This window comes from Drosophila miranda, chromosome 2, assembly GCF_003369915.1.
Source record: "Drosophila miranda strain MSH22 chromosome 2, D.miranda_PacBio2.1, whole genome shotgun sequence".
In the NCBI taxonomy this organism is placed as follows: Eukaryota; Metazoa; Arthropoda; class Insecta; order Diptera; family Drosophilidae; genus Drosophila; species Drosophila miranda.
Genome location: NC_046675.1, coordinates 6,732,874 through 6,754,509, shown reverse-complemented (window position 1 = coordinate 6,754,509; position 21,636 = coordinate 6,732,874). Strand labels below are relative to the sequence as shown.

Below are 21,636 nucleotides of genomic sequence, written 5' to 3'. Positions count from 1 at the left end.
GCAAAACCTTCGGATGCTGCCCGGAAAAAGACAAACAATTTACGGCTGTTTTCCTTTTAAAGGTTTTTCCTTTTTAAAGCCACATTTTTGAGAACACTTTGAAGAGCATTCAGTGTTCGTTTTTTGGGGAAAAATCTTGTTGTTGCCTGCCGTGCGGATTTTTTAAATTAAAAATACTTCCATGTCTGCATTTCTCTTTTTTCAGTTGGTTTCTGTGGTTGTTTATTCTTTAGAATAATTTATACAAGGCAAGGGCAACATTGTTTTTATTTCTATGCCAGAATAAATATTCAGTCGCGATGCAGCCGCACGACACCAATTTTAGCTGCAATCCGTATCCATCCACAACGAGCAAGTTTTAGTATCTAACACTATTCGTAAACAGAACGGAGCTTGGCTCCCACCGAGATTTGCATATGTTCGAGAGACAATATAGAGACTCGTTTGAAGGGTAACAGATCGATTAAAACAACTAGTATCAGAGAACAGTTGGCTCCTCCATCCGACCGGCATAATTTTCCCTCAGAATTGCTAATGAGCTCTGATTGGAAAACACAAACAGAGCACGGGGCAGTGAAAACTAGTACCCCTCTGAATACTATTTAAAATATATTTAAAAGTGCAGCTGCATATAATTTTTGCAACTTATTTGTTGGATTTGCATTAATTCAGGCCGGCAGCAATTAAGGCCACTGCACAGAGCAGCTGTTAATTGTAAATAATTAATTTAACTACAGTGCAAATGTAATTAATCCACATCCAAATGCAATTATCAACAAACCAAAGTTATTGCAATACCAAAACTAAGCCAAAACTAAAATAAACCTGCTAAACGGATTTAAGCAGGAGGAGGATTAAGCAGCGGAATGAGAGGCCATTAATATTCGAATCAGGAACAACTGCTGCCAATGAAATATATGTAACCCGGCAACAGCAGCAGCAGTAGAAGCACCAGTAGCAGATTGAGCTGCACTTAATTAACAAGGGGAAAAGTTTCCATCTGACCTAAGGTCACTCTGTGTGGGGGTAGAGGGGAGAGACAAAGATAAGGACGGGGCGGACAGCAGTTAGTTGGCTAATGAAGTTGACAATTAGAAGAAAACTTTTCACCGTTGAGAACTCAACTCTATGCAAAGCTATCTTCATCAGCGCGATACTCAGCCCAGTACGCGTACAGTGGAGCCAGCAGTTTATACACTCTTCAAATATATGTATCTGATGAATACAAAGATCTCGTGTCACGGTGGTACTGGTATGCGCCGGGGTGCCATACTTTCCTACCACTACACACTATTTTTAATCGCGATTTTAGTTTTTTTGTAAAGTGTTTGTGACTGTGAAAGGTTTCAAATTCAAATTAAATGACAGAAAAATACATTATTCCCTTCGTTTCTTCGTCTTGCACTCGAGTACGAGCCAAACATTGATTATTCCGCTCATCCGAAAGTGCTGATCGGTGGACAAAGAGTGTACCCATGAGTCAGATGGTCAGAAAATGTGCCACCACCAGCAACTCATACAGCACCAGAACCATTGAATGGTTTGCTCATCGGCACGGATTCACGTAGCAGAAATAATTCACAGTACTGCGGCAAACGGGTTTTCCAGAGGAGCTAGTAACCAATCGAATGTTCGATTAGAGATAATCAACGGTTTGAAAAAGCGAATTCCAACTATTCCAAAGCGAAACTGGGACCTCACCTACTCGTTGGTGGAATCTGAAAATCTCGAATTTTAACTAGTTCTTGCCGCAGTCCCACCAACTGTACCGCGGCCTGGGAGTCCTATCAGCTGGGCCTTATTCAGCCACGTAGCTGGGCATTCATAAATCTGTTGCATAAACTTTGGGCCGGAGCCGGGAGCCAGGCACATTAACGTTGTTGCCCCATGAAAGATGCATGAGACGCACAACAATGGGGAGGCAGCACATCCTCTGCCTCCTCCACTGCCGCTCATCTGGGGCATCCCCCGGGAGAGGGAAAGGAGGCTCAAGCTCAGGCACTGACTCAGTGGCAGTCCCGACGCTCGTTTCGTTTGCCCCGGCACGTCAACTATTTTATGCGATTATAATAAACTGAACTCTATAAAGTTGTCATATTCAATTCCCGGCCCATGCAACGGCATAAATTAGGCTTACGGCGAGGGCTCTGTGAGTGGGAGAGGACGACAGAGGTGCAGTTGCGTGCCACACAGCGCCACAGAGCGCCACACACACACACTCGCTTTCACATCGATTGATCGATCGATGGATGCCGCATAAAAATGTCAGCACAATTAAGCTCATTGAATCAATTTACGCCTCAGCTGTTTGCCGCTTCAAAATGGTTGTCCAGCAGAGGCCCCTGAACGGAAAGTACGGGGGGATGGGGTTGACGGCTGAGGGCGAGGCATGCCACACGCAAAAATTTCTAAGGGTGATGGGTTTTGTCTGGGGTGGTGTGGTAAGCCTTTAAGACCTGTTAATTGAGTGCTTATCGATTAACAAAGCGTCAGTGTTAATTACACTAAGCAACAAAGACATTTAATGAATATTTAATAAATTAATTCTGACTCAATTTTATGAATAATTTAAGAGTTTTGCACACACTCTGCTATAAATCTTTTAGAATAAAGAAATAAGAATTAATTAATAAAGCAATTTAGACACTTTTATAGCTCAACCTGTTATTTTAAGACCATTAAATGATCTCTCTCTGAAACTTCCCATCTTCTTCCTTTTTTTTACAACACTTTGACACTAAAGTTTTGAATAATTGTTTTGTCATTCCAAACAAACGCATTTGTCAGCTCTGAGCCGGAAAACCTGCTGACTAGTGCAGAAGGAGAGACGGAGAGGGAGAGGAGATTCCAGCAAGGACGAACCTAGCACGCAGAATTATGTAGTAGCACAAAATACGAGTAAACGTATATAAAAAGAACGACGCTTATAAAAGCATAAAATATGAGCACGTCTGGGAAAGGGCCAGGGCCAGGGCCAGGGCCGGGGCTGGGGCCGGGGACCAGGACCAGGGCCCGGGAGGCTGCCCCAGCAGGACAGCATAATTAAAGTCGTTGACAAGGCAGGAAGAACTTTAGACGTTGCGGACCCTCTCCCTCCCTCCCTGTTCCAGCAGTCCACCTTCTACCACGCTGCGGCTCTGCATGATTAATGGCATTAATAAATTCTACACGGTAATTGTGTATTCCGAAAATGCCTCATAAAAGTCAACATTCAACCGGGCAGCTGCACATTGCGCATACGCAGCGCTGGTTGGGGCACAGGTAAAACATTCAATTAGTGCGACAGGCCGTTGCCAGCCAGTACCCGGGCGGCAGCATCATCAAAAACGCATCAAGCTCATTAGGAGGTTGTTACACAGTAGACGGCAGGTGAAGGGGGCATGACCAAGGAGGAGGCATTTGCTCTGTCATTTTATGGTTGCTGCTGCCACACGGAAGTAGCCTGCTGCCACTGTTGCCAGTGACACTGGCAGTGTCTTTGCTAGCGCTGCCATTGCCGTTGCCGTTGCCTTTTGCCGTTGCCTTTTGCAGTTGCCTTTTGCCTGTGCCTTTTGTTTAAATTCCGTTTCGTTTTTCGCATAAAATGAGCTCTAAATGACAGAGAAAGGCAGGCTGGCACAAGGACAGGCAAATGCGACAAACTGTGCCAAGCAATTTTCAGCTCGAATCGTTGTGAGTGCCCCTCTGTGTGTGTGTGGGGTCTCTATGTGTGGGGCAATTTGTTGCAAGTGTCGCCTCAAACGCATTTTGCAGTTGTTGCATTAAGCCAGAAGGCAACGCCTAACGATTACGGTATTATCATTGTCATAATCATAAAAACATATTGCAGTGGGGCAAATTGAAGGAGAGGAAACAGAAATGAATATTAACCCAGTTGCTCAGTCAGAAGAGCCGCCACTGAGTCGACCACTGAATACTCTCTCTCTACAGTACATTAAGGACCTTCTCTGAGCGTCCTTCTCCCGCTTAGCAGCTGTCAACGGCAATGAAATTCTTTTGTTCCGCATTCCACGAAGTTGTCAGCAAAACGAGCGGGCGGAATGAGGGTTTAGGTACATAGTTGTATAATAGCGGAGTCCTAGAGCATTATCAACTTGTAAAACTTTTAATTACAAAACCCAGGGCCGCACTTTAGTTTTCCACTTCTCCACCGTAACCACTTCTCGCGAGGCAGCTTCTGTTTAATTCATCTAGATGAACATTTCGCTTCTTTTTCGACTCCCAAGGAACTACTTGGCTCGCGCATTTTAATCAAAGTAAAATTTTAAATAAATATTAGGGACGCGCTCAACGTGATGAATAATTTTTGGGGGCCGCCGCAGTGCTGCCGTCTCGCATGGGCAATTTCAATTTCAGCGACACGAAGTCCTGACTCCGACTTCGGAGCTGGGACAGCCCCAGCAATGGGGCAGCAATGGCTGCATCAGACTTGTCCTTGACACGCCTGCTGCATGCCAAATGAAGGTTGGTGGCTGGTGGAAGACTCTTTTGGAGACACCAAAAGACCGCAAATCGTTACCAGATACTGTTGCGCGCTTACTTTGCTCCTCGGCACTCACACAGCCACGCTAACAGGTACACACAGAGGCATGTATGAGTGTGCCGTGCACATGCAAATTTAACGAGAGCGCCAATGGCAAAAATTTCGCCCCAGGCCACTTAGCGTTGTCTTTTGTGGGCACCCACCACCCACCACCCATGCCACATGCCGCATGCTACAAACTCGTGTATATTCGAGTACACACATGTAGACAGCCTCGTTTATTGCTGTGCAATCTGTTGTTGCTTTTATATCCGGCAGCCAGATAGCAAAAGCATAAAAAAAGCCACCAGGACCACAGCATCAACAAAATGCTAAACGACACTTGGTACGTGAAGTGTCGGAATGCCGCTGGAAGCTGGCAGCAAACTCTGACAAGTCGCCGCTCGATTTGCTGTATGAGAGCAAACATCTTGGCATTAGACGGCGAGCCTCAGTGCATCTTCCCGAAGAGTGCAGTAAGCCAAGAAGATTGTGCGTTTAGCCGGTTTTAATGAGAAGCGCAGAGAAAGGCTTAACCAAAGCGGAAGTCTCCTTGAAAATGTCTTCCATTATAAGCGCGGAGAGTGGTGGCTTTTTGATGTGGTGCCTGTGCTTCTTACAACTTAATACTCGTCGAGCCAGATAAGAAAGTATCGCTAATTGGATGAAAATATCACTTGAATGAGGCACTCAATTGAAGGGGAATCATTAGCGAATGAAAAGTCGAATGAAAATGTGGAAAAATAGGTTGCACCTTAAAAATGGAGCCTCTCTAGAGCTATGGCTACAAATAGTTCTTGAAGGCAACCTCAATGTTTTGTAATTAAAACTTGCACAAGTTGATTATGTAGTACTCCCCTAGTCCCTCAGCTCTTTGTCCATTAGATGGAATGCTGTCAAATTCATATTCTGCCGCACAAAAGAATGCCATTGCCGTTGACAGTCTGTGACGCTCTAGAATGCCAGGAAAAATCAGACAAACCAGCATCATAATCCCAGGCATACCTTAACTAAGGGACGATGGGGCTGTGGTTGTGGCTGCTCCTGCTGCTGGTGCGGGGTGTGGATTGTGTGTGTGTGTGGGAGTCAAAGCTTTGGTGATGCGGATATTAGCGCATGATTGAAAATCGTCAACCAGATATTGCTGGGTCTTTGTGCCAAGGCCATGGGGCAATTAACCGAAACCCCACGATCGGATCAGCTTTGGGGGGACGGGACCCCCATGCCGGAGGATAGGTGCTCGAATCACGAGTGCCAATCAAATTTGCATTTGGCCTGGGCAAAGAAAAAGGATTGCCTGCTCCGACTTTCTATTATTTTTTCTGATGAATTTCGTAGCCCTTTTGTTGGCTTGATTAAATTACTTTTCATTATTTGGCAAATAAAAGCACCGAAAGGTAAGGCGCACCAGAGAGCGAGCACTCCATAAGACAGCAGAGGGAATGGGATCAGAGACAGGAGCTGGAGGCAAGGACAACGGCTGGCTTCCACATTTAATAAGTTTATTAAAAGCAAAAAAGCAACAATGGCAAAGGGAAAGCGGGTTATTATGGCAACAAGCGAAGGGAGAAAAATGAAATTCTTATCTACTTGAGGGGCAAAACCAAGGGCAGGGGTGGTTTGGAGACTCAAAATCACAATCCCCTTTTTTATCTCCCTCTCTCCCCGAAGCACACCTGGCTATGAGCGACATAATTGCTGATTTAAGGCGCTGCCTTGGTGGGGCAATACCCCACTGTGTCGACCCGCCCACCCATGGAGGCGAGCACATTGCTTACATATTTCACTTTCAGCGCACACGCCAGGAATGCCGACAACTTTGAGGCAGAGCAAACAAAAACTGTGCTACGCCACAAAGCAAAAGGCATGCCACACAGCCCACCCACCGAACATCTGTCCGCACCCTGCCTTGCTGTCTTGTGTCCTTCGTGCGGCAGTGGCGCTACTGCTTTAAGCCCAGGTCTGTCACAGATAGTACATGGCCATGATGGAGGCCAGAATGCAACACCCATGCGACAGCTCAATGTTTCCCCCCATCCAAGTCCACGCTTTGATCTACCTGCTGCTGCCGTGCGGTCATCTCTGGCTTCCGAGGAACAGCAACAGGGGCAAGCCGCCAACATGGTGGTCAGCTAGACAAAGGCTTAAGGCCCTTAAGAGGGATTATTACTTCACAAGAATGTTGTTTCAGTGCGGTGCAGACTCCCAGGTGTATCCTCTTACAAGACAGTTATGGCAGATGTGGAAGCATAAAGGCGAGATGAAGCGATTGTAAGACAACAGGGAAATAATCGAACACTTATTGGACAACATTCAATAATGTATGGAGTTCCAGGGTTGTTATGGTTGTTAACCCGTCGATCAAATGTATTGGCTCTCTACCATCGAATGCGTATCATATCATCAGTATCGTTCTCTCTTAGATATTCTTTTAATGTATGTAGATGGAAATCCAATTGAATGAGTAATCAACAAACTTTTATTTTCAAAATTGAGTTATTCTTGGTAAGCCAGATCCAAAAATAAATCAAATCCATATCTAAATATACCGCCCATGAGGAGGAAAGCTATCCAATTTGAAAGGCTACCATCTACACCTTTGGCTCGCCGCTTGAAAGCCTTTTTGATAGCCTTTATGGGAATATCAACCCACTTCAATATTTTGGGCACTTTCTGGTGAGAATTTCACGCAATCAAAGCGCTTAACCCGCACACACAGGCACACACCCGGCATAGCCCTCAATTAGCATAGAAATTGGGGACTTGGTTTGATTTGGGTTTGGGAAGGACTTGAGAAGGATGGTGGCCAAGGAAGGGGATGAGCAGCACAAGGCCTGACAGCTGTCACCCAAGGATTGTCGCATGTGTTGACGGATTAAGGAAACAGCAACGGACAGCAACGGAGTGCATCCCTCCTAAGTGCAGAATAAGGATAGCTCAATGGCAATGTTTTGGGAATTAAATGAAAACAAATTGTCCCTCCTAATTCCATTTCCACTCAATCAACGTGATTTAAGGGCTTCCTAAAGGCATGCAACACTTGCAACAACGGCTAACTCGATTGTCTCTGGTGTAATTTTGCCTGCAAAAGAAAGCGAGCGACGAGTGGCTGGATGTGGATGCTTGTGTCGAAGTTTGTCCTCCTATCGATTTGTTTGAAATTATATTTGGAAACTTGAAAACTCAATTTTACGCTGCCGCTGCCCCCCAGCACCCTCCAGTTCCTGCTCTGGGTCTTCTAACGTTGTTTGTAGCAACAATAACACGAAACAACTTTAGTGAGTTCCTTGGGCCAAATGCAACAGTCAAGAAGTTGGACGGACGGAGGGACATTCTGGCCGGAGTGACCTCAGCGGAAGAAAGTTTTCGTTTCCTGTGAATATTTAGACTTAAATAAACGACAGCAAAGAAAAGATGGCAATGCCAGATCGAAGCATCAGATACCCTAACAGATAGATGGAATACCATGCTGGTTGCAGAGAGTTTCGGGCAGAAAATGATGGTATATTGTGAGGGCTTTGAACTCCGGGCTTTGTAGTCCGTATTCGGGGTAAAGAAAACTGCGATACCCTCTGTGAGTGTATCAAAAATATCAAAGTGTAATCACAGAATACATGGAGAGAACGAGAGCCAGAGACAGCGGCAGAGAAAGAAATGGTAGGAAGGGTACTTGAAAATCAAGTAGCTGAAGTGGACCATAAGCAAATCATGCCGTAACATAATGAGGCCGAGGAGGATGGCGGCCAGGTAAGTGGCAGGCCGGCCGTCGGGGCAGACAGGAAGCGACTGCCACAAGCAAATTGTATTGGTTGCCAGCCGACCGACCTAGCGCCGGTTGCCAGTTAACGGTTGCAAAATTAGTTTAAACTTAGCGGAAGCAAAGATGGGCACCGAGACCGAGACCAAGACCTGCTTTTGTTGCCTCTTACAGATGCTGCACCTGCTGCCGATTGGAGACAAGTCGTGGGAGTCCGAGGAGGCAATGTAAGCATTCCAAGAGCCAGTGACGACTGCACATTACGGAGGAATTACTTGAAATTCCCATCGAGAGCACAAAGGATCTTGGAGGGAGGAGTGCGCCGCGTGGAGTGGGGACTGAAGAGCGGAGCGGAGAGGGGAGCGGAGAGTGGAGAGTGGAGAGTGGAAATGCGCTCTCTAAACAAGTCGGTGGGCCTTCACGGCGGAGAGGACGAGTTGGGCAATGCCACGGACTCCATATACACCATCAAATCCAAATGGATCACCGACTGGTAAGTCTCCAAGCACTGTTTGCACAACCCTCTTCCAATATCACCATTTTTTACCGCAGGAGCCTGAACAAGGAGCGCGACAAGCTGTGCAGCATCCTGTTCAAGCGGGTCCTAGACCATGCCGAGTGCAAGCGCCTCCTGGAGGCCACCAAGATCTATGGCGAGAGCACTGACTTCAGCTCGTGGTCGGCCAACGAGCAGCTGCAGTGGTATCGCAACTTCGATGTCAACGACACGAGCACTCTGGGCCTGAAGAACCACTCGGCGGGGAGTGGCACTGCCACGGACACCGACACGGACACGGACCTGAGCTCGGACAATGTCCTGGTGCCCGTGCTGCCGCCGTTCGCCCTCTGGCAGACGATCTTCATTGCCATCTGTCTGGCCATTTGCATCATTCTCACTGTGGGCGGCAACATCCTCGTCCTGCTGGCCTTCATCGTGGACAGGAATATCCGGCAGCCGAGTAACTACTTCATTGCCTCGCTGGCCGCCACGGATATGCTGATAGGTAAGGGCTCTCAAGGATATGGTTTTCTGATGATCATTCGGTTTCTCTCATCCATCCACAGGAACCGTTTCGATGCCCTTCTATACGATCTATGTGCTGAAGGGCTACTGGGACCTGGGGCCAGTGCTCTGCGATCTGTGGCTGTCGGTGGACTACACGGTATGCCTGGTGTCCCAGTATACTGTGCTGCTGATCACCATCGATCGGTACTGTTCGGTGAAGATTGCGGCCAAGTACCGCAGCTGGCGGACCAGGACTCGTGTGATTTACATGGTGACTATCACGTGGATTATCCCCGCCCTTCTGTTCTTCATCTCGATCTTCGGTTGGGAGCACTTTACGGGTAAGCGCGACCTGTTGCCGGGCCAGTGCGCAGTGCAGTTCCTCAAGGACCCCATCTTTAACACGGCCCTGATCATTGGCTACTACTGGACCACGCTGATTGTGCTCTTCGTCCTTTACGCGGGCATCTACAAAACGGCCTACGACATGCAGAAACGGAGCGAGGCCAAGCAGCGCAAAATGCAGTCCATGGTGGCGCTCAGTGCCGGGGCCATGTCGGGAATGGCAGGACATGCGGCCGGCATCGGTGTGATCGAGGAGAAGATACTTAAGACAAAGGTGGAGTTGGCCGGCGGTCAGACGGATCTGGACAGCGCCAGTGCCGCCTGTACGACGGTCATCAAGCGTCTGAGCGGCTCCGGTCAGTCCAATCCTCTGGCCCAGGCCGCCGAGGAGGTGGAAAATATGACCCCGGAGCAACGTCGCGCGTCTGCGGCCAAGATCGAGGAGGCGCGCAAGCGCGATGCGGTGGAGGCGGAGAAGAGCGAACGTTCCAGCAGCCCGGCCTTCGACTCGGACGAGGAGTCGTCGGTAAACCAGGCCCAGCAGCTGATCACCCAACAGAAGCTGAGCAACATGCGCAAGCGTTCCTCCATCGGGCTGGTGTTCGGTGCCCAGGCCGCCCTGCTGGCCACCCGGGGCAAAGGTAACTTGCAAAAGAGCACCACCAACTCCAAGTCCATCGAGGCCATGCACTCCATGGGCGGTGGGCGATCGCCATCGCATCACCACCCGCATCACCACCACCCGACACACCAAACGAGTCTGCAGCGGGCCCAGAGCAAGGAAGAGGTGGGCATTGCTCGCCTTCATCATCAGCACCAGCAGCACCACAGCCACAGCCAGAACCCGAACCAGAACCAGAACCAGCACCACCAACTGGACCGACCCCCCAAGCGCACCTCCTGCTCCACTCTCTCCCAGATAGCGGAGCATGATCGCCTCATTGACTTCCAGGCCCAGGCCCCCGCTCAGTTCACCAACGATCCCCTGTCGCCCGTCGACCTGGCCCCCATTGAGGTGCCCAGCGAGGAGGTGCATCAGGGTCTGGTGCAGGCCATCTTGCCACCGCCTGATGCCTTCCAGTGTCCCACTCCCCTGTCTGATGACTACTCGGATCGTCCGTTTGGCAATAGCTCGGGGAACAGCGAGCTGGCCATGACCTATGACCTCATGACCAACAACTCCGAGCTGCGCTACATGGACGAGAGCTCTGCCATGCTGGCCACCATCACTACCACCAACAACACCTCCCCCAACGACACCATCAGCTGCTCCGTGAGACCAACGAATCCCGCCCTCCCACCGCCGCCACCCGCACGCAAGCATCTCCCAAAGGCTGATAACTCAACCAGCCAGAACCATAACCAAAATCAGAACCAGAACCAGAACAAGAACCAGAGTCCCAGCCAAAGCCAAAGCCTCAACCTAAGCCTAAGCCTGAACCACAGCCAGAACCAGAATCAGAACCAGAGTCAAAGTCAGGAGGCAGTTGCCATTGAAAAACGTCTTCTCGTCTCGTACACAGGCATCGAAGACTTTGCGAAAGTGCGGCGGGAGAGCTGCATCGAGGCCATCTGCCTGCTGGACGTGCCCAGTGGCAAGCTTCTGGCGGATTGTCCGCATCGGAGGGCCTCCAGTCCCATGGAGACGAGCAGCAAAGATGCCATACTGTACTCGCCCATGCCGCCGGTTTCACCCAAGGTGAAGACCCAGCAGGCGCTGGCGACGGCGACGGGGACACCAACTCAGACTGCGGCCCCTCCTCCGGCTTTGGAGCGCATCGAGGAGCGTGAGACCTCCGACAGTAACACCAACAAGATGCCCTCCACCTCGGGCACCACCAGCAGCTCTGGCGGCGGGGGTGGATTGGCTGGCGGCAGCAGACGAGATCGGGAGGAGGAGTCACAGCAGAAGACCGACGGCATCTCGAATCGCGGCTCCAGCAAGCGGGCCTTCATCCACTCGATTGGCAAGCACTTTAAGAGCAAGAAGGCCCTACCCTTGGCGCTAGGTGGAGGCGGTAGACAGAAGTCCAAGTCCGAGAATCGTGCCCGCAAAGCGTTCCGCACGATCTCGTTCATCTTGGGCTGTTTTGTGGCCTGTTGGACGCCCTACCATGTGTTGGCCCTGGTCGAGGGATTCTGCCGAAATCCGCCGTGCACCAACGAGCATCTGTACATGTTCTCGTACTTCCTGTGCTATGCCAACAGTCCGATGAACCCCTTCTGCTACGCCCTGGCCAACCAGCAGTTCAAGAAGACCTTTACACGCATCCTCAAGGGGGATCTGCACATGACCTAAGATGGGATAGTCCCACATCCACATCCAATAATATGGTGAATCCACAGTATAAATTCCAGGATCGGTTTGGCATTGCACTTCCCGTAAAGAGAAGACGGCCCAAAGCTCTCGTGAGCCCCGAGAGTTTTGAGCCCGAACCCCCAAGCCGATACCCGAAAACCTCCCTAGGCCTATAAGATTTCTGTGTGCACGGGAAGTGCTCCGCTAAACCGAAATTTCGTGGATCCAATCAGACTGTGAACAACCGAAAATAAGTAGAAATATTAGAAAGAAAGACACTAATTGAATTATAAATTTAAACAGTGTTTTAGAAATGGAAAGAAAGCGAAGAAAGTTATCTGTAAGTAGCCAAAGGTGTGTGCTAGTTAGAATTGGGGGGGCAGATATTTTCGGGGGGAAGGTATAGATCTAGGTCTAGGGTGGCACTAAGCTCGGGGCGAAATGTTTTAGACAATAAATATTTTAATGCTAAACCATACAATATAGAACTACAACAAATATATACATAATAATAATAATTATAATAATAGTAATAATAATATTATACAGAACACGCGAGACTAGAACCCACAAACATGATTACAGACACATATCCCCCCTCCTCAGATACAAATCTACAGAAAATATCAATGATAATCAGACATATGAATGATGTAACCAAGAAACCAAATAAAGTAGAGAGAAAGATGGAGAATTTAGCCTTAAAAGGGTTCTGTAACTTTGAATCCCAAAACGGTAATGCTTCGAAGAGAAATACCTTAGAATAACCAGCAGTTTTCTACAGCTTAACGAAGCATTGCCGTTTTAGGATTAAATGGATCGATGTCATGTTCAGTTTTCTATGGAGAAAGATAGTACGAGCAAACATACCCACGTAATTGTCTATTGAAATATGCTAAGCAAGTTTCCCAGATCGGCCAGAGAATGATACATATATACCTATATCTATCATACATATACATATACATATACATATACATATATAGCTGCATACATACATATACCTAAGCATACATACATAGATGTCAATTTTGGAGCAATGCCAAGAACAACAAGATATATTCATATACGTATAGACGTCTCTTTCGCGCCTTTACCAAGTTGCCTAACTGAGTTTACTCTCATTCTACGAATCATTCGCTGTCTCTCCTACAACTGTACTGTCTCCAAGTACCCTGTTATTTGTTATGATCGGGCTTATAGCCGTTTCGACTTACGTTTTGTTTAAAGAGTAGTTAATGTGCTAACAGTTTTTGCATTTGTTGAACTTTCCTTTAGCACGTAAGTGATAAGTGTAACAATAACTAAATGATTACTAATAAACATACAGAAATAAATGCATCTATCATGACAAACCCCTCCTCGCGATTATTTATTTGGGAAATGATTCACTTCATTCATTCATTCATTCCTCTGCATTTCTCTCCAGCCCTATTCTGTTTTTCGAGTGAGTGCTGGAAAATGCCTGCTACTCTGAAACTAAACTCAAATTCAAATTCAGACAATGAAACAATGAAATTCGTTTCATTTTGAATCGACACGCGTAGTCCGCGATCCGTAGTCAATGCGTTCGGTGGTGTTCCAGAGCCGATCAAGCAGCCCCACCTCCACGTCCAGCTAGTCCACTTCCGTCACACCGTTCAAAGTTCTTCCGATTTGAATTCAGGCCACCTTCGGTGACCCCAGACCGCCCTCTCCCCTTCGTGTACATCGGAGTAATCGCTTGACATGGAGATCATCCTGCGACTGCTGGCCTTTGCGCTGAATGCCTTCGGCATGTTGGTGAACAAAATTCTGGATCTGGTGATGGTCCGCAGGCCTCCCAACTGTCCGCCCATCAGTGATCCCCTGCTGAACAGATCCGTCGTTGAGCTGGCCACCCAATTGCGTCGCGGCGAGGTTAGTCTCTGCTCCAATCGATCCAAACGTCATGCCCAGCAATCGCCACATTTGCATGCATTTGCATGTCATTTTCATCCCCAGATTAGTTCGGTTCAGTTGGTCAGTGCGTACATCGCACGTGTCCGTGAAGTGAATCCCTCCCTAAATGCCGTGGTCGATGAGCGCTTCAAGGCGGCCCTGACTGACGCCCGGCTCGCCGATGACTTCATAGCCCGTGCCAGCACAGAGTTCGATCGGGTGGCCCTGTACACGCGATACCCGATCCTGGGTATCCCATTCACCGTCAAGGAATCGTGCGGCGTTAAGGGTAATCATTAAGGTAGGTTTGAAACCACTCCCAGCTGATTTCCCGATCCTTTTAGGCCTGTCCTATTCCGTGGGCAGCATTATCCGCAAGGACATGAAGGCCGCCAAGGATGGAGATGTGGTGGAGCTCCTCCGTGCCGCCGGCGGCATTCCGCTGCTCGTCTCCGCCACTCCCGAGTTCTGCATGAGCTTCGAGACGAGCACCGTGATCAATGGGCGCTGTCTGAATCCCTATGACATGCGTCGGACTTCGGCGGGCTCCTCCGGAGGCGAGGGAACGCTCAATGGCTGCGGCGCCACCACCTTTGGCGTTGGCTCTGACATTAGTGGCTCCATCCGTTTGCCCGCGTTGTTCTGTGGAGTTTTTGGGCACAAGCCGACGGGGGGTCTGACATCGGTCAAGGGTCACTTCCCCTACTCGCTGACGGACAAGAGTTTTCCGGACATGCTGCAGATTGGACCCATCACACGCTTTGCCCGTGACATGCCGCTGCTCCTCGAGATCATGGCGGGAGACAACAAGCACAAGCTGAAGATGGAAGAAACCGTGCCCCTCAAGGACATAAAGGTTATGTCTCACCACTTAAGATCAAAGACATCTCTCTGATAGTCTTCTACTTCTTAGATCTACTATTCTTATGGCTATTCCGGCCTGAACTCTTTCACCCATCCCGTGGTGGACTTTGAGATCAAGATGGCCGTAACGAAAGCTGTGAAATGCTTTGAGAAAGCTGGCATCAACGCCAAAAAGGTCACCAAACTTCCAAACAGGTTATCACCTTGATCTAATCTATAAATTACCCCAACAGATGGACTTCAGTTTTCTTAGTAACTCCTTGGAGATTGCCTTGGTGTCTCTGGTAGATCTGAAGGGCATGCCCAGCATTGTGACACAGCGACCCGATCGTCCGCCCTCCATGCGCCTTTTGATCATGGAGTTCATGAACAGCCTCATCGGGCACTCGCTGTTCACCAAGGAGGCAATGTTCCTGGAGTTGATGCAACGCTTCAATGGACTCATGGCCTCTGGGAACATGCAAGAATACCGCGATGAAGTGAAAAAGATCAAAGAACACATAATTGTAAGTTGAAGTGAATCGAAACCATCCAAAATGTCCCTATACGATGGCTTGTGCACACATCTTTCACAGCAACTTTTGGGCGATCGCGGTGTCCTGCTGCTGCCCACCTTCCACACGAGCGCGCTCGGCTTCCACACCTCCGTGCTGAACACGACGGGCATTGACAACATGTTGCTCTTCAATATCCTGGGTCTGCCGGCCACCCATGTGCCAATGGGCCTTAACCAGCGCGGCATGCCAATTGGCATCCAGGTGGTGGCGGCTCCCTACCAGGACAAGCTCTGTCTACAGATTGCCGCCGAGCTTGAGGCCGTCTTCGAGGGCTGGGTGCCACCAGTGCCGCACGCAATTAATTCTAAGTGAAATTTCCAGTTAAGTTAAGGTTTGTGGTTTAGTTCATTTGATTGTTTAAAAGTTCAATGACGGATTGTTTAATATACTCGTACTCGAGCGGCCAGACGGCACTTGAAGTCGAAATGGTAATTACCATAACTATCATTATCTTACCGATCTACCGTTATGTAATTCATCACAATCATACGATTATAATTATTGCAACAAAATAAAAGACAAATTATGACCTTTTTTCATTATTCTAATCGCTTCTGGTGTAATAAAAGTTAAGAGATATACCGTAAGCCAAGGTTAGGACAATTTTCTGGACTTTTCTTCAGATATTTGAGAAAAAACTTTTATCAATAACCATCTTTTTTCGAGGATATTATAGATAAAAGATGTCCACCATGCTAAAAAGCATTTAAATATATTAATTTCTGAATTTATTGAAAGTTAACTAATTTAACCAATTGATATATTATTTCATAAGATTTCATTTGAAAACCTTTTCAAATCAGCAAAAGTTAATTTACTCGGTATTTTTTTGGCAAGATTAAGAAAAGAGGATTCTTAATCCATAATGTCTGTCTAACATATTGAAAATAATCAGGGCTACTTAATACCTGTGCAAATAGGAAAACAAATTAGAAAAATTTTTCAGAATGGAACTTTTAGATCTCATTGACTACAGCAATGACTACATTAAAATTTGTTGTGCCTACTTGTGTGATGTGCATGTATTTAAAATATCTTTTAAATATTCATCACATAGGCACAGGCTGGCAATTTAAAGATCCAAAAGAGACATGTATTGAAATCTGTAAATATTTTTCAATTTTAATCCTGAAAATGTTTTTTATTTTCTGTTAATATATGTATTTACTTTGTACTAACAATTCTAAAGATGTCTACAAAAATTATTTGGATGCCTAAATGTCGCAGAAAAGAAAACAAACGCACTGAGCTGAAAGCTGAAAAAGCTTAATAATAATTAATAATATAATGACGAGGCGGAACGTTGTGAGTTACGGCGGAGATTATTATTCTTGATTTTTATTGAATAACTATTATTATAACTATTATTCTTGATTTTTATTGAATAATTATTATTCTGATTTTGATTGAATAACTATTATTACAACTATTATTCCTGATTTTTATTGAATAATTATTATTCTGATTTTTATTGAATAATTGAATATTATTATTCTGATTTTTATTGAATAATTATTATTATAATTAATTTTCTTGATTTTTTTTTAATAATTATTATTCAGATTTTTGTTGAATAACTATTATTATAACTCTTATTCCTGATTTTTATTGAATAATTATTATTCTGATTTTTATCGAATAACTATTATTATAACTATTATTCTTGATTTTTACTGTATAATTATTATTCTGATTTTGATTGAGTAACTATTATTATAACTCTTATTCTTAATTTTTATTGAATAATTATTATTCTGATTTTGATTGAATAACTATTATTATAACTCTTATTCTTAATTTTTATTGAATAATTATTATTCTGATTTTTATCGAATAACTATTATTATAACTATTATTCTTGATTTTTATTGAATAATTATTATTATAATTGTTATTCTTGATTTTTATTGAATAACTATTATTATAATTGTTATTCTTGATTTTTATTGAATAACTATTATTATAATTGTTATTCTTGATTTTTATTGTTTAATTATTATTATAATTGTTATTCTTGACTTTTATTGAATAACTATTATTATAATTGTTATTCTTGATTTTTATTGAATAACTATTATTATAATTGTTATTCTTGATTTTTATTGAATAACTATTATTATAATTGTTATTCTTGATTTTTATTGAATAATTATTATTCTGATTTTTATCGAATAACTATTAGAATAACTATTATTGTTGATTTTTATTGAATAATTATTATTATAATTGTTATTCTTGATTTTTATTGAATAACTATTATTATAATTGTTATTCTTGATTTTTATTGAATAATTATTATTATAATTGTTATTCTTGATTTTTATTGAATAACTATTATTATAATTGTTATTCTTGATTTTTATTGAATAGCTATTATTATAATTGTTATTCTTGATTTTTATTGAATAACTATTATTATAATTGTTATTCTTGATTTTTATTAAATAACTATTATTATAATTGTTATTCTTGATTTTTATTGTTTAATTATTAATATAATTGTTATTTTTGATTTTAATTGAATAATTATATAGATATAAGATATAGAAGATATAGTCATCCTCTACAATTGTGCGTTTTGTTTGTTTTCTCGTATTTTTGAAATTGTAGATGCTGCAGATTTACGCCCGTTTTGGGGGCGGCAGTGGGCGGGGCAAGTTTTGAAATATACTTGTAACAGTGACATATCACAGAAGTCTGGATATAAAATGTCGTTGCTCTAGCTCTTGTAGTCTTTGAGCACTAGGCGCTGATAGGGACGGACAGACGGACGGACGGACAGACAAACAGGGCTCAATGGACTCGGCTATTAATGCTGATCAAGAATATATATACTTTATGGGGTCGGAAACGATTCCTTCTGGACGTTACACAAATCCATTTGCACCACAAATCTAATATACCCCAATACTCATTTTGAGTATCGGGTATAATAATTATCTTGATAATTATTTGATGCCACTTAAGGAGGGAGACAAAGGGAGATAATAGCTTTCAGCTTTCAGCAATCAGATCAGCGTACAATGTACCTGCCAGCTGATTCTGCCTGAAAAAAGCTCTCAGATCAGTTAAGCTTTCAGCTACAGTGTACGCGAGCCCTTATTATTATACACTTCTTAACACAGATTACAAATTCGTATTGGTAACAGAGTTGAGTGAGAGTGACAGCTAGAAGCCGTGAGAGGTATTTTAGTAAACACAAGCCCACTCTCGCTCGCGTTTACCGCTTGCTTGTGATCGCTCTCACTCCCTCTCTTCCTGCCAGTCTGTTTCTACCTTTGTTGTTTGTCTCTCTCTTCTGTTTCTGCTTTTACTGCTGCCTCTGCTGACTATATATATGTGCAGTGTATGTGCTATACACGTTTTACACCGGAAAGTTTTGTGAATTCTCTTCCCCATATAATACCTCTCCATTCGCCATCGCGTGCGGGCTGAAATGGAATTATTTCTGCGTTTAATTGTGATTGCCGTTAAGGCAATCGCCCTGATAGTCGGACCGCTGCTGGACAGATTCTGGTACCCGCCGAAACCACGAAAAACCCTGTTGCCGCCCATAAGGAATCGCCTGCTTACGCTGACCGTCCAGGAGCTGCGCAAACGTCTGCGTACGCGACAGGTGAGAGTCGATATGAAGGAAGAGAAATACAAATCAATATTTTGGTTCGACTGCTAATCTATTGCTACTTCAGTTGACTTCCGTGGAACTCGTTAAGGCCTACATAGAACGCATAGAGGCGGTCAATCCTCATTTGAATGCTTTGGTCGAGTCTCGTTTTCCCGAAGCTCTGCAGGAAGCAGCGTCAGCTGATGACCTCATAGCCCGTTCGAACGATGTGGAGAAGCTGTTCAAAGATCGCCCCCTTCTGGGACTTCCGCTAACAGTGAAAGAATCTTGTGCCCTGGGCGGCATGACCTTTGCCGTGGGAAGTTTGGCCAGAAGGAATGTGAAAGCGCAGGACGATGGCGTCGCCGTGAAGCGCATTCGTTCTGCGGGAGCCATTCCATTGCTGGTCTCTGCCACGCCCGAGTACTGCTTCAGCATTGAGACGGACACCATGCTCAATGGCCGCTGCCTCAATCCGTACGACTTTGAGCGCACACCCGGTGGCAGTTCTGGAGGTGAGGTGAGTAGTAACATTCCCCTCAACCCTATGTTGCGATGAACGAAAGAGTTTCCTTTCAGGGCTCCTTAAATGCCGCTGGCGCCTCCCTCTTCGGCATCGGCTCAGACATTGGCGGCTCCATTCGCATCCCGAGTCTATACTGCGGCATCTTTGGCCACAAGTCGTCCGGCGGAGTGGTATCAGTGGGCGGTCATTTCCCCAACTCGATCGCCGAGGATTTTGAGCAATATCTGGTGGAGGGACCCATCAGTCGCTTCGCCGTGGATCTACCTGATCTCCTCGAGGTGATGGCTGGCCGCGAGAAGGCAGCCACACTGCGCTTGAGGGAACCCTTCCAGTTAAGCCAACTGAAGATCCACTATGCCATGGGGTTCGAAGGTATCAACGGATGGATGCATCAGTCGGTGGAGGGGGAGATCCAAAACGCAATTCGCAAGGCTGTGGTGCACTTGAAAGCCCTCGGTCTGGATGTGCAACGCGCCAAGCTTCCAAGCCTCGGCAACTCCATGGAGATGGCCCTGGCCGGTATTGCAGGCATGCACCAGATGGACTACCTGCTGGAGGCCGAGCCAACGGAGGGGTCGGGCAAAGTGCGCGAGACTCTGGGCGAACTGTTTCGCAGCATCCGCGGTCAGTCGAGTTACACAACCAACGCCCTGATCTTTGAGCTTATGCGCCGCTGCCAGGCGTTTGTGGGAAGACCTCAAATGGAACAATACCATGCGGAGTCCAGGGCGCTCATTGGAGAGTTCAGTGTAAGTGGCCAATTAGCGTGCACGCAATCTCCGATGATGTCTAATGCCAATTTGTATTCCAACATACAGACATTTCTAGGGGAGAACGGGGTTCTCCTATTCCCCACCATGAGCTCGCCGGCCGCCAGGCACAAGTGGACAGTTTTGCCGTTGTGGGGCATCGACTACACCCTCATCTTCAACGTTCTCGGCCTGCCGGTCACGCATGTGCCAGTCGGAGTTAATAAACAGGGCCTGCCGATAGGATTCTCCGTAATTGCGGCGCCCCATCAGGATCGCTTGTGTCTGCACCTGGCCGTGGAATTGGAGAGGGCCTTTGGCGGTTGGCAGCCACCCACTCCACACGAGTTTGATGATTAAATGAACGTTGAGAAAGAACTCTTTGAATATCCATCGAAATACAGTGTCTGTCCCAATGGTGGATGAAATTGTACCAATAGCAATTAATGCTGGAATATGGCATCTTCTCGTATTCCTGGGATCTCGCGTTATCAGGATATTTAGAGAGCCATATGGCTGTCATATGAAACAGGCAGTTAAAAAAAACGCAAAAGTAAAATACATAATTCCAGTTACAACCAGTTAAAACTATTAATTAAACTGAACAATAAAGCATAGAGTAAAGGGTGGAACCTACCAGTTAACATTCAGCTACCTTCATTCTTTTGACAGGACGACTTTTCCTTAGGCGTTGCCAGTATAAAGAAAACGGGTTCTGTCGATTGAGACTTGAGTTAAGAGTTGATATTGCCAAATCTGGCCAAATGTTCGCAGTGTCTGCTCGATTCTGCCACTGCAGTGGTGAATAAAAAGTGAATAAAAATTTCCCGCTAAGTTGGTCGAAGGAATCAGCTGACTAATTAACTGACTTTGAAGCTTGATCAGAATGACAGGGTTGCATTTTTAGCAACAAAATGTATCGATTTTTTATATAGGGATTCTTCTTTCAATATATTGAAATATAATTAATATTTGCTTCAACAAAATTTTCGACTTTATGCCACTTATTTGGGCTGCTTTAAAAACTTTTTGCCGGTTTTCCTACACATCGGAAATTCTTGAAAGCATCGGGGGTTTATATAAATTATTAAATTACACCGGAACACGACGAGTATGCTGTTATTAGGTATTTATTGATTATTTTAAGTGAACAATTCCTCAGAAGCGTTAGCTAGCTGAGTGGTATCAAACATTGGAGTTATGATAGTTATTGAATTCGGTAGCGGTAGCTGACCGAATATTATGAATGAGAATTAATTGATCGAGGCGAGCGATACGCTGCGCTTTATTTGGATTCAAACTTAAGACTAATTATTCATGAAATTAAAAGCTATGATTGCAGCCGGCTTCGCGGCCAGTGCTGCCGCGGCGCTGCCTTCGCTGCAGAGCGATCGCCGCCGTTCCAAGAACTTCAACGTCGCTGGCAGATGTTCGGCACCCGTGGGAACCGCTGACTTTCGCCTTGTGGGTGGTGTTGAATTACTGCA

At 45.7% G+C, this 21,636-nt stretch overlaps 3 protein-coding genes across 3 annotated transcripts in view; all 3 read left to right on the top strand.

Moving 5' to 3' along the window:
* LOC108157731 overlaps positions 1-13,278 on the top strand; it is a 28,590-nt gene extending 15,312 nt beyond the window's left edge. The window contains exons 2-4 of the mRNA XM_017289905.2: positions 8,454-8,772; positions 8,832-9,283; positions 9,345-13,278. Of these exons, the coding sequence (XP_017145394.2) occupies positions 8,669-8,772; positions 8,832-9,283; positions 9,345-11,929 (3,141 nt within the window). The 5' untranslated portion in view covers positions 8,454-8,668 and the 3' untranslated portion in view covers positions 11,930-13,278. The remainder of the gene's footprint in view (positions 1-8,453; positions 8,773-8,831; positions 9,284-9,344) is intronic.
* A 161-nt stretch (positions 13,279-13,439) lies between these two features.
* LOC108157708 (fatty-acid amide hydrolase 2-B) lies at positions 13,440-15,812 on the top strand. The gene is made up of 6 exons (XM_017289877.2): positions 13,440-13,828; positions 13,913-14,138; positions 14,194-14,705; positions 14,763-14,888; positions 14,947-15,219; positions 15,289-15,812. The coding sequence occupies exons 1-6, from the start codon at positions 13,658-13,660 to the stop codon at positions 15,580-15,582; spliced, it is 1,602 nt and encodes a 533-aa protein (XP_017145366.1). The 5' UTR covers positions 13,440-13,657; the 3' UTR covers positions 15,583-15,812.
* A 2,773-nt stretch (positions 15,813-18,585) lies between these two features.
* LOC108157136 (fatty-acid amide hydrolase 2-A) lies at positions 18,586-20,795 on the top strand. The gene is made up of 4 exons (XM_017289037.2): positions 18,586-18,886; positions 18,960-19,394; positions 19,454-20,149; positions 20,219-20,795. The coding sequence occupies exons 1-4, from the start codon at positions 18,707-18,709 to the stop codon at positions 20,507-20,509; spliced, it is 1,602 nt and encodes a 533-aa protein (XP_017144526.2). The 5' UTR covers positions 18,586-18,706; the 3' UTR covers positions 20,510-20,795.
* The last annotated feature ends 841 nt before the right edge of the window (positions 20,796-21,636 follow it).

Coding starts and splice junctions, on each gene's coding strand:
- LOC108157708 (XM_017289877.2), top strand. CDS start 13,658: ATGGAGATCATCCTGCGACTGCTGGCCTTTGCGCTGAATGCCTTCGGC. Junction 14,706..14,762: donor TGCCCCTCAAGGACATAAAG/GTTATGTCTCAC, acceptor TCTACTTCTTAG/ATCTACTATTCTTATGGCTA. Junction 15,220..15,288: donor AGATCAAAGAACACATAATT/GTAAGTTGAAGT, acceptor CATCTTTCACAG/CAACTTTTGGGCGATCGCGG.
- LOC108157136 (XM_017289037.2), top strand. CDS start 18,707: ATGGAATTATTTCTGCGTTTAATTGTGATTGCCGTTAAGGCAATCGCC. Junction 18,887..18,959: donor AACGTCTGCGTACGCGACAG/GTGAGAGTCGAT, acceptor TTGCTACTTCAG/TTGACTTCCGTGGAACTCGT. Junction 20,150..20,218: donor CGCTCATTGGAGAGTTCAGT/GTAAGTGGCCAA, acceptor TCCAACATACAG/ACATTTCTAGGGGAGAACGG.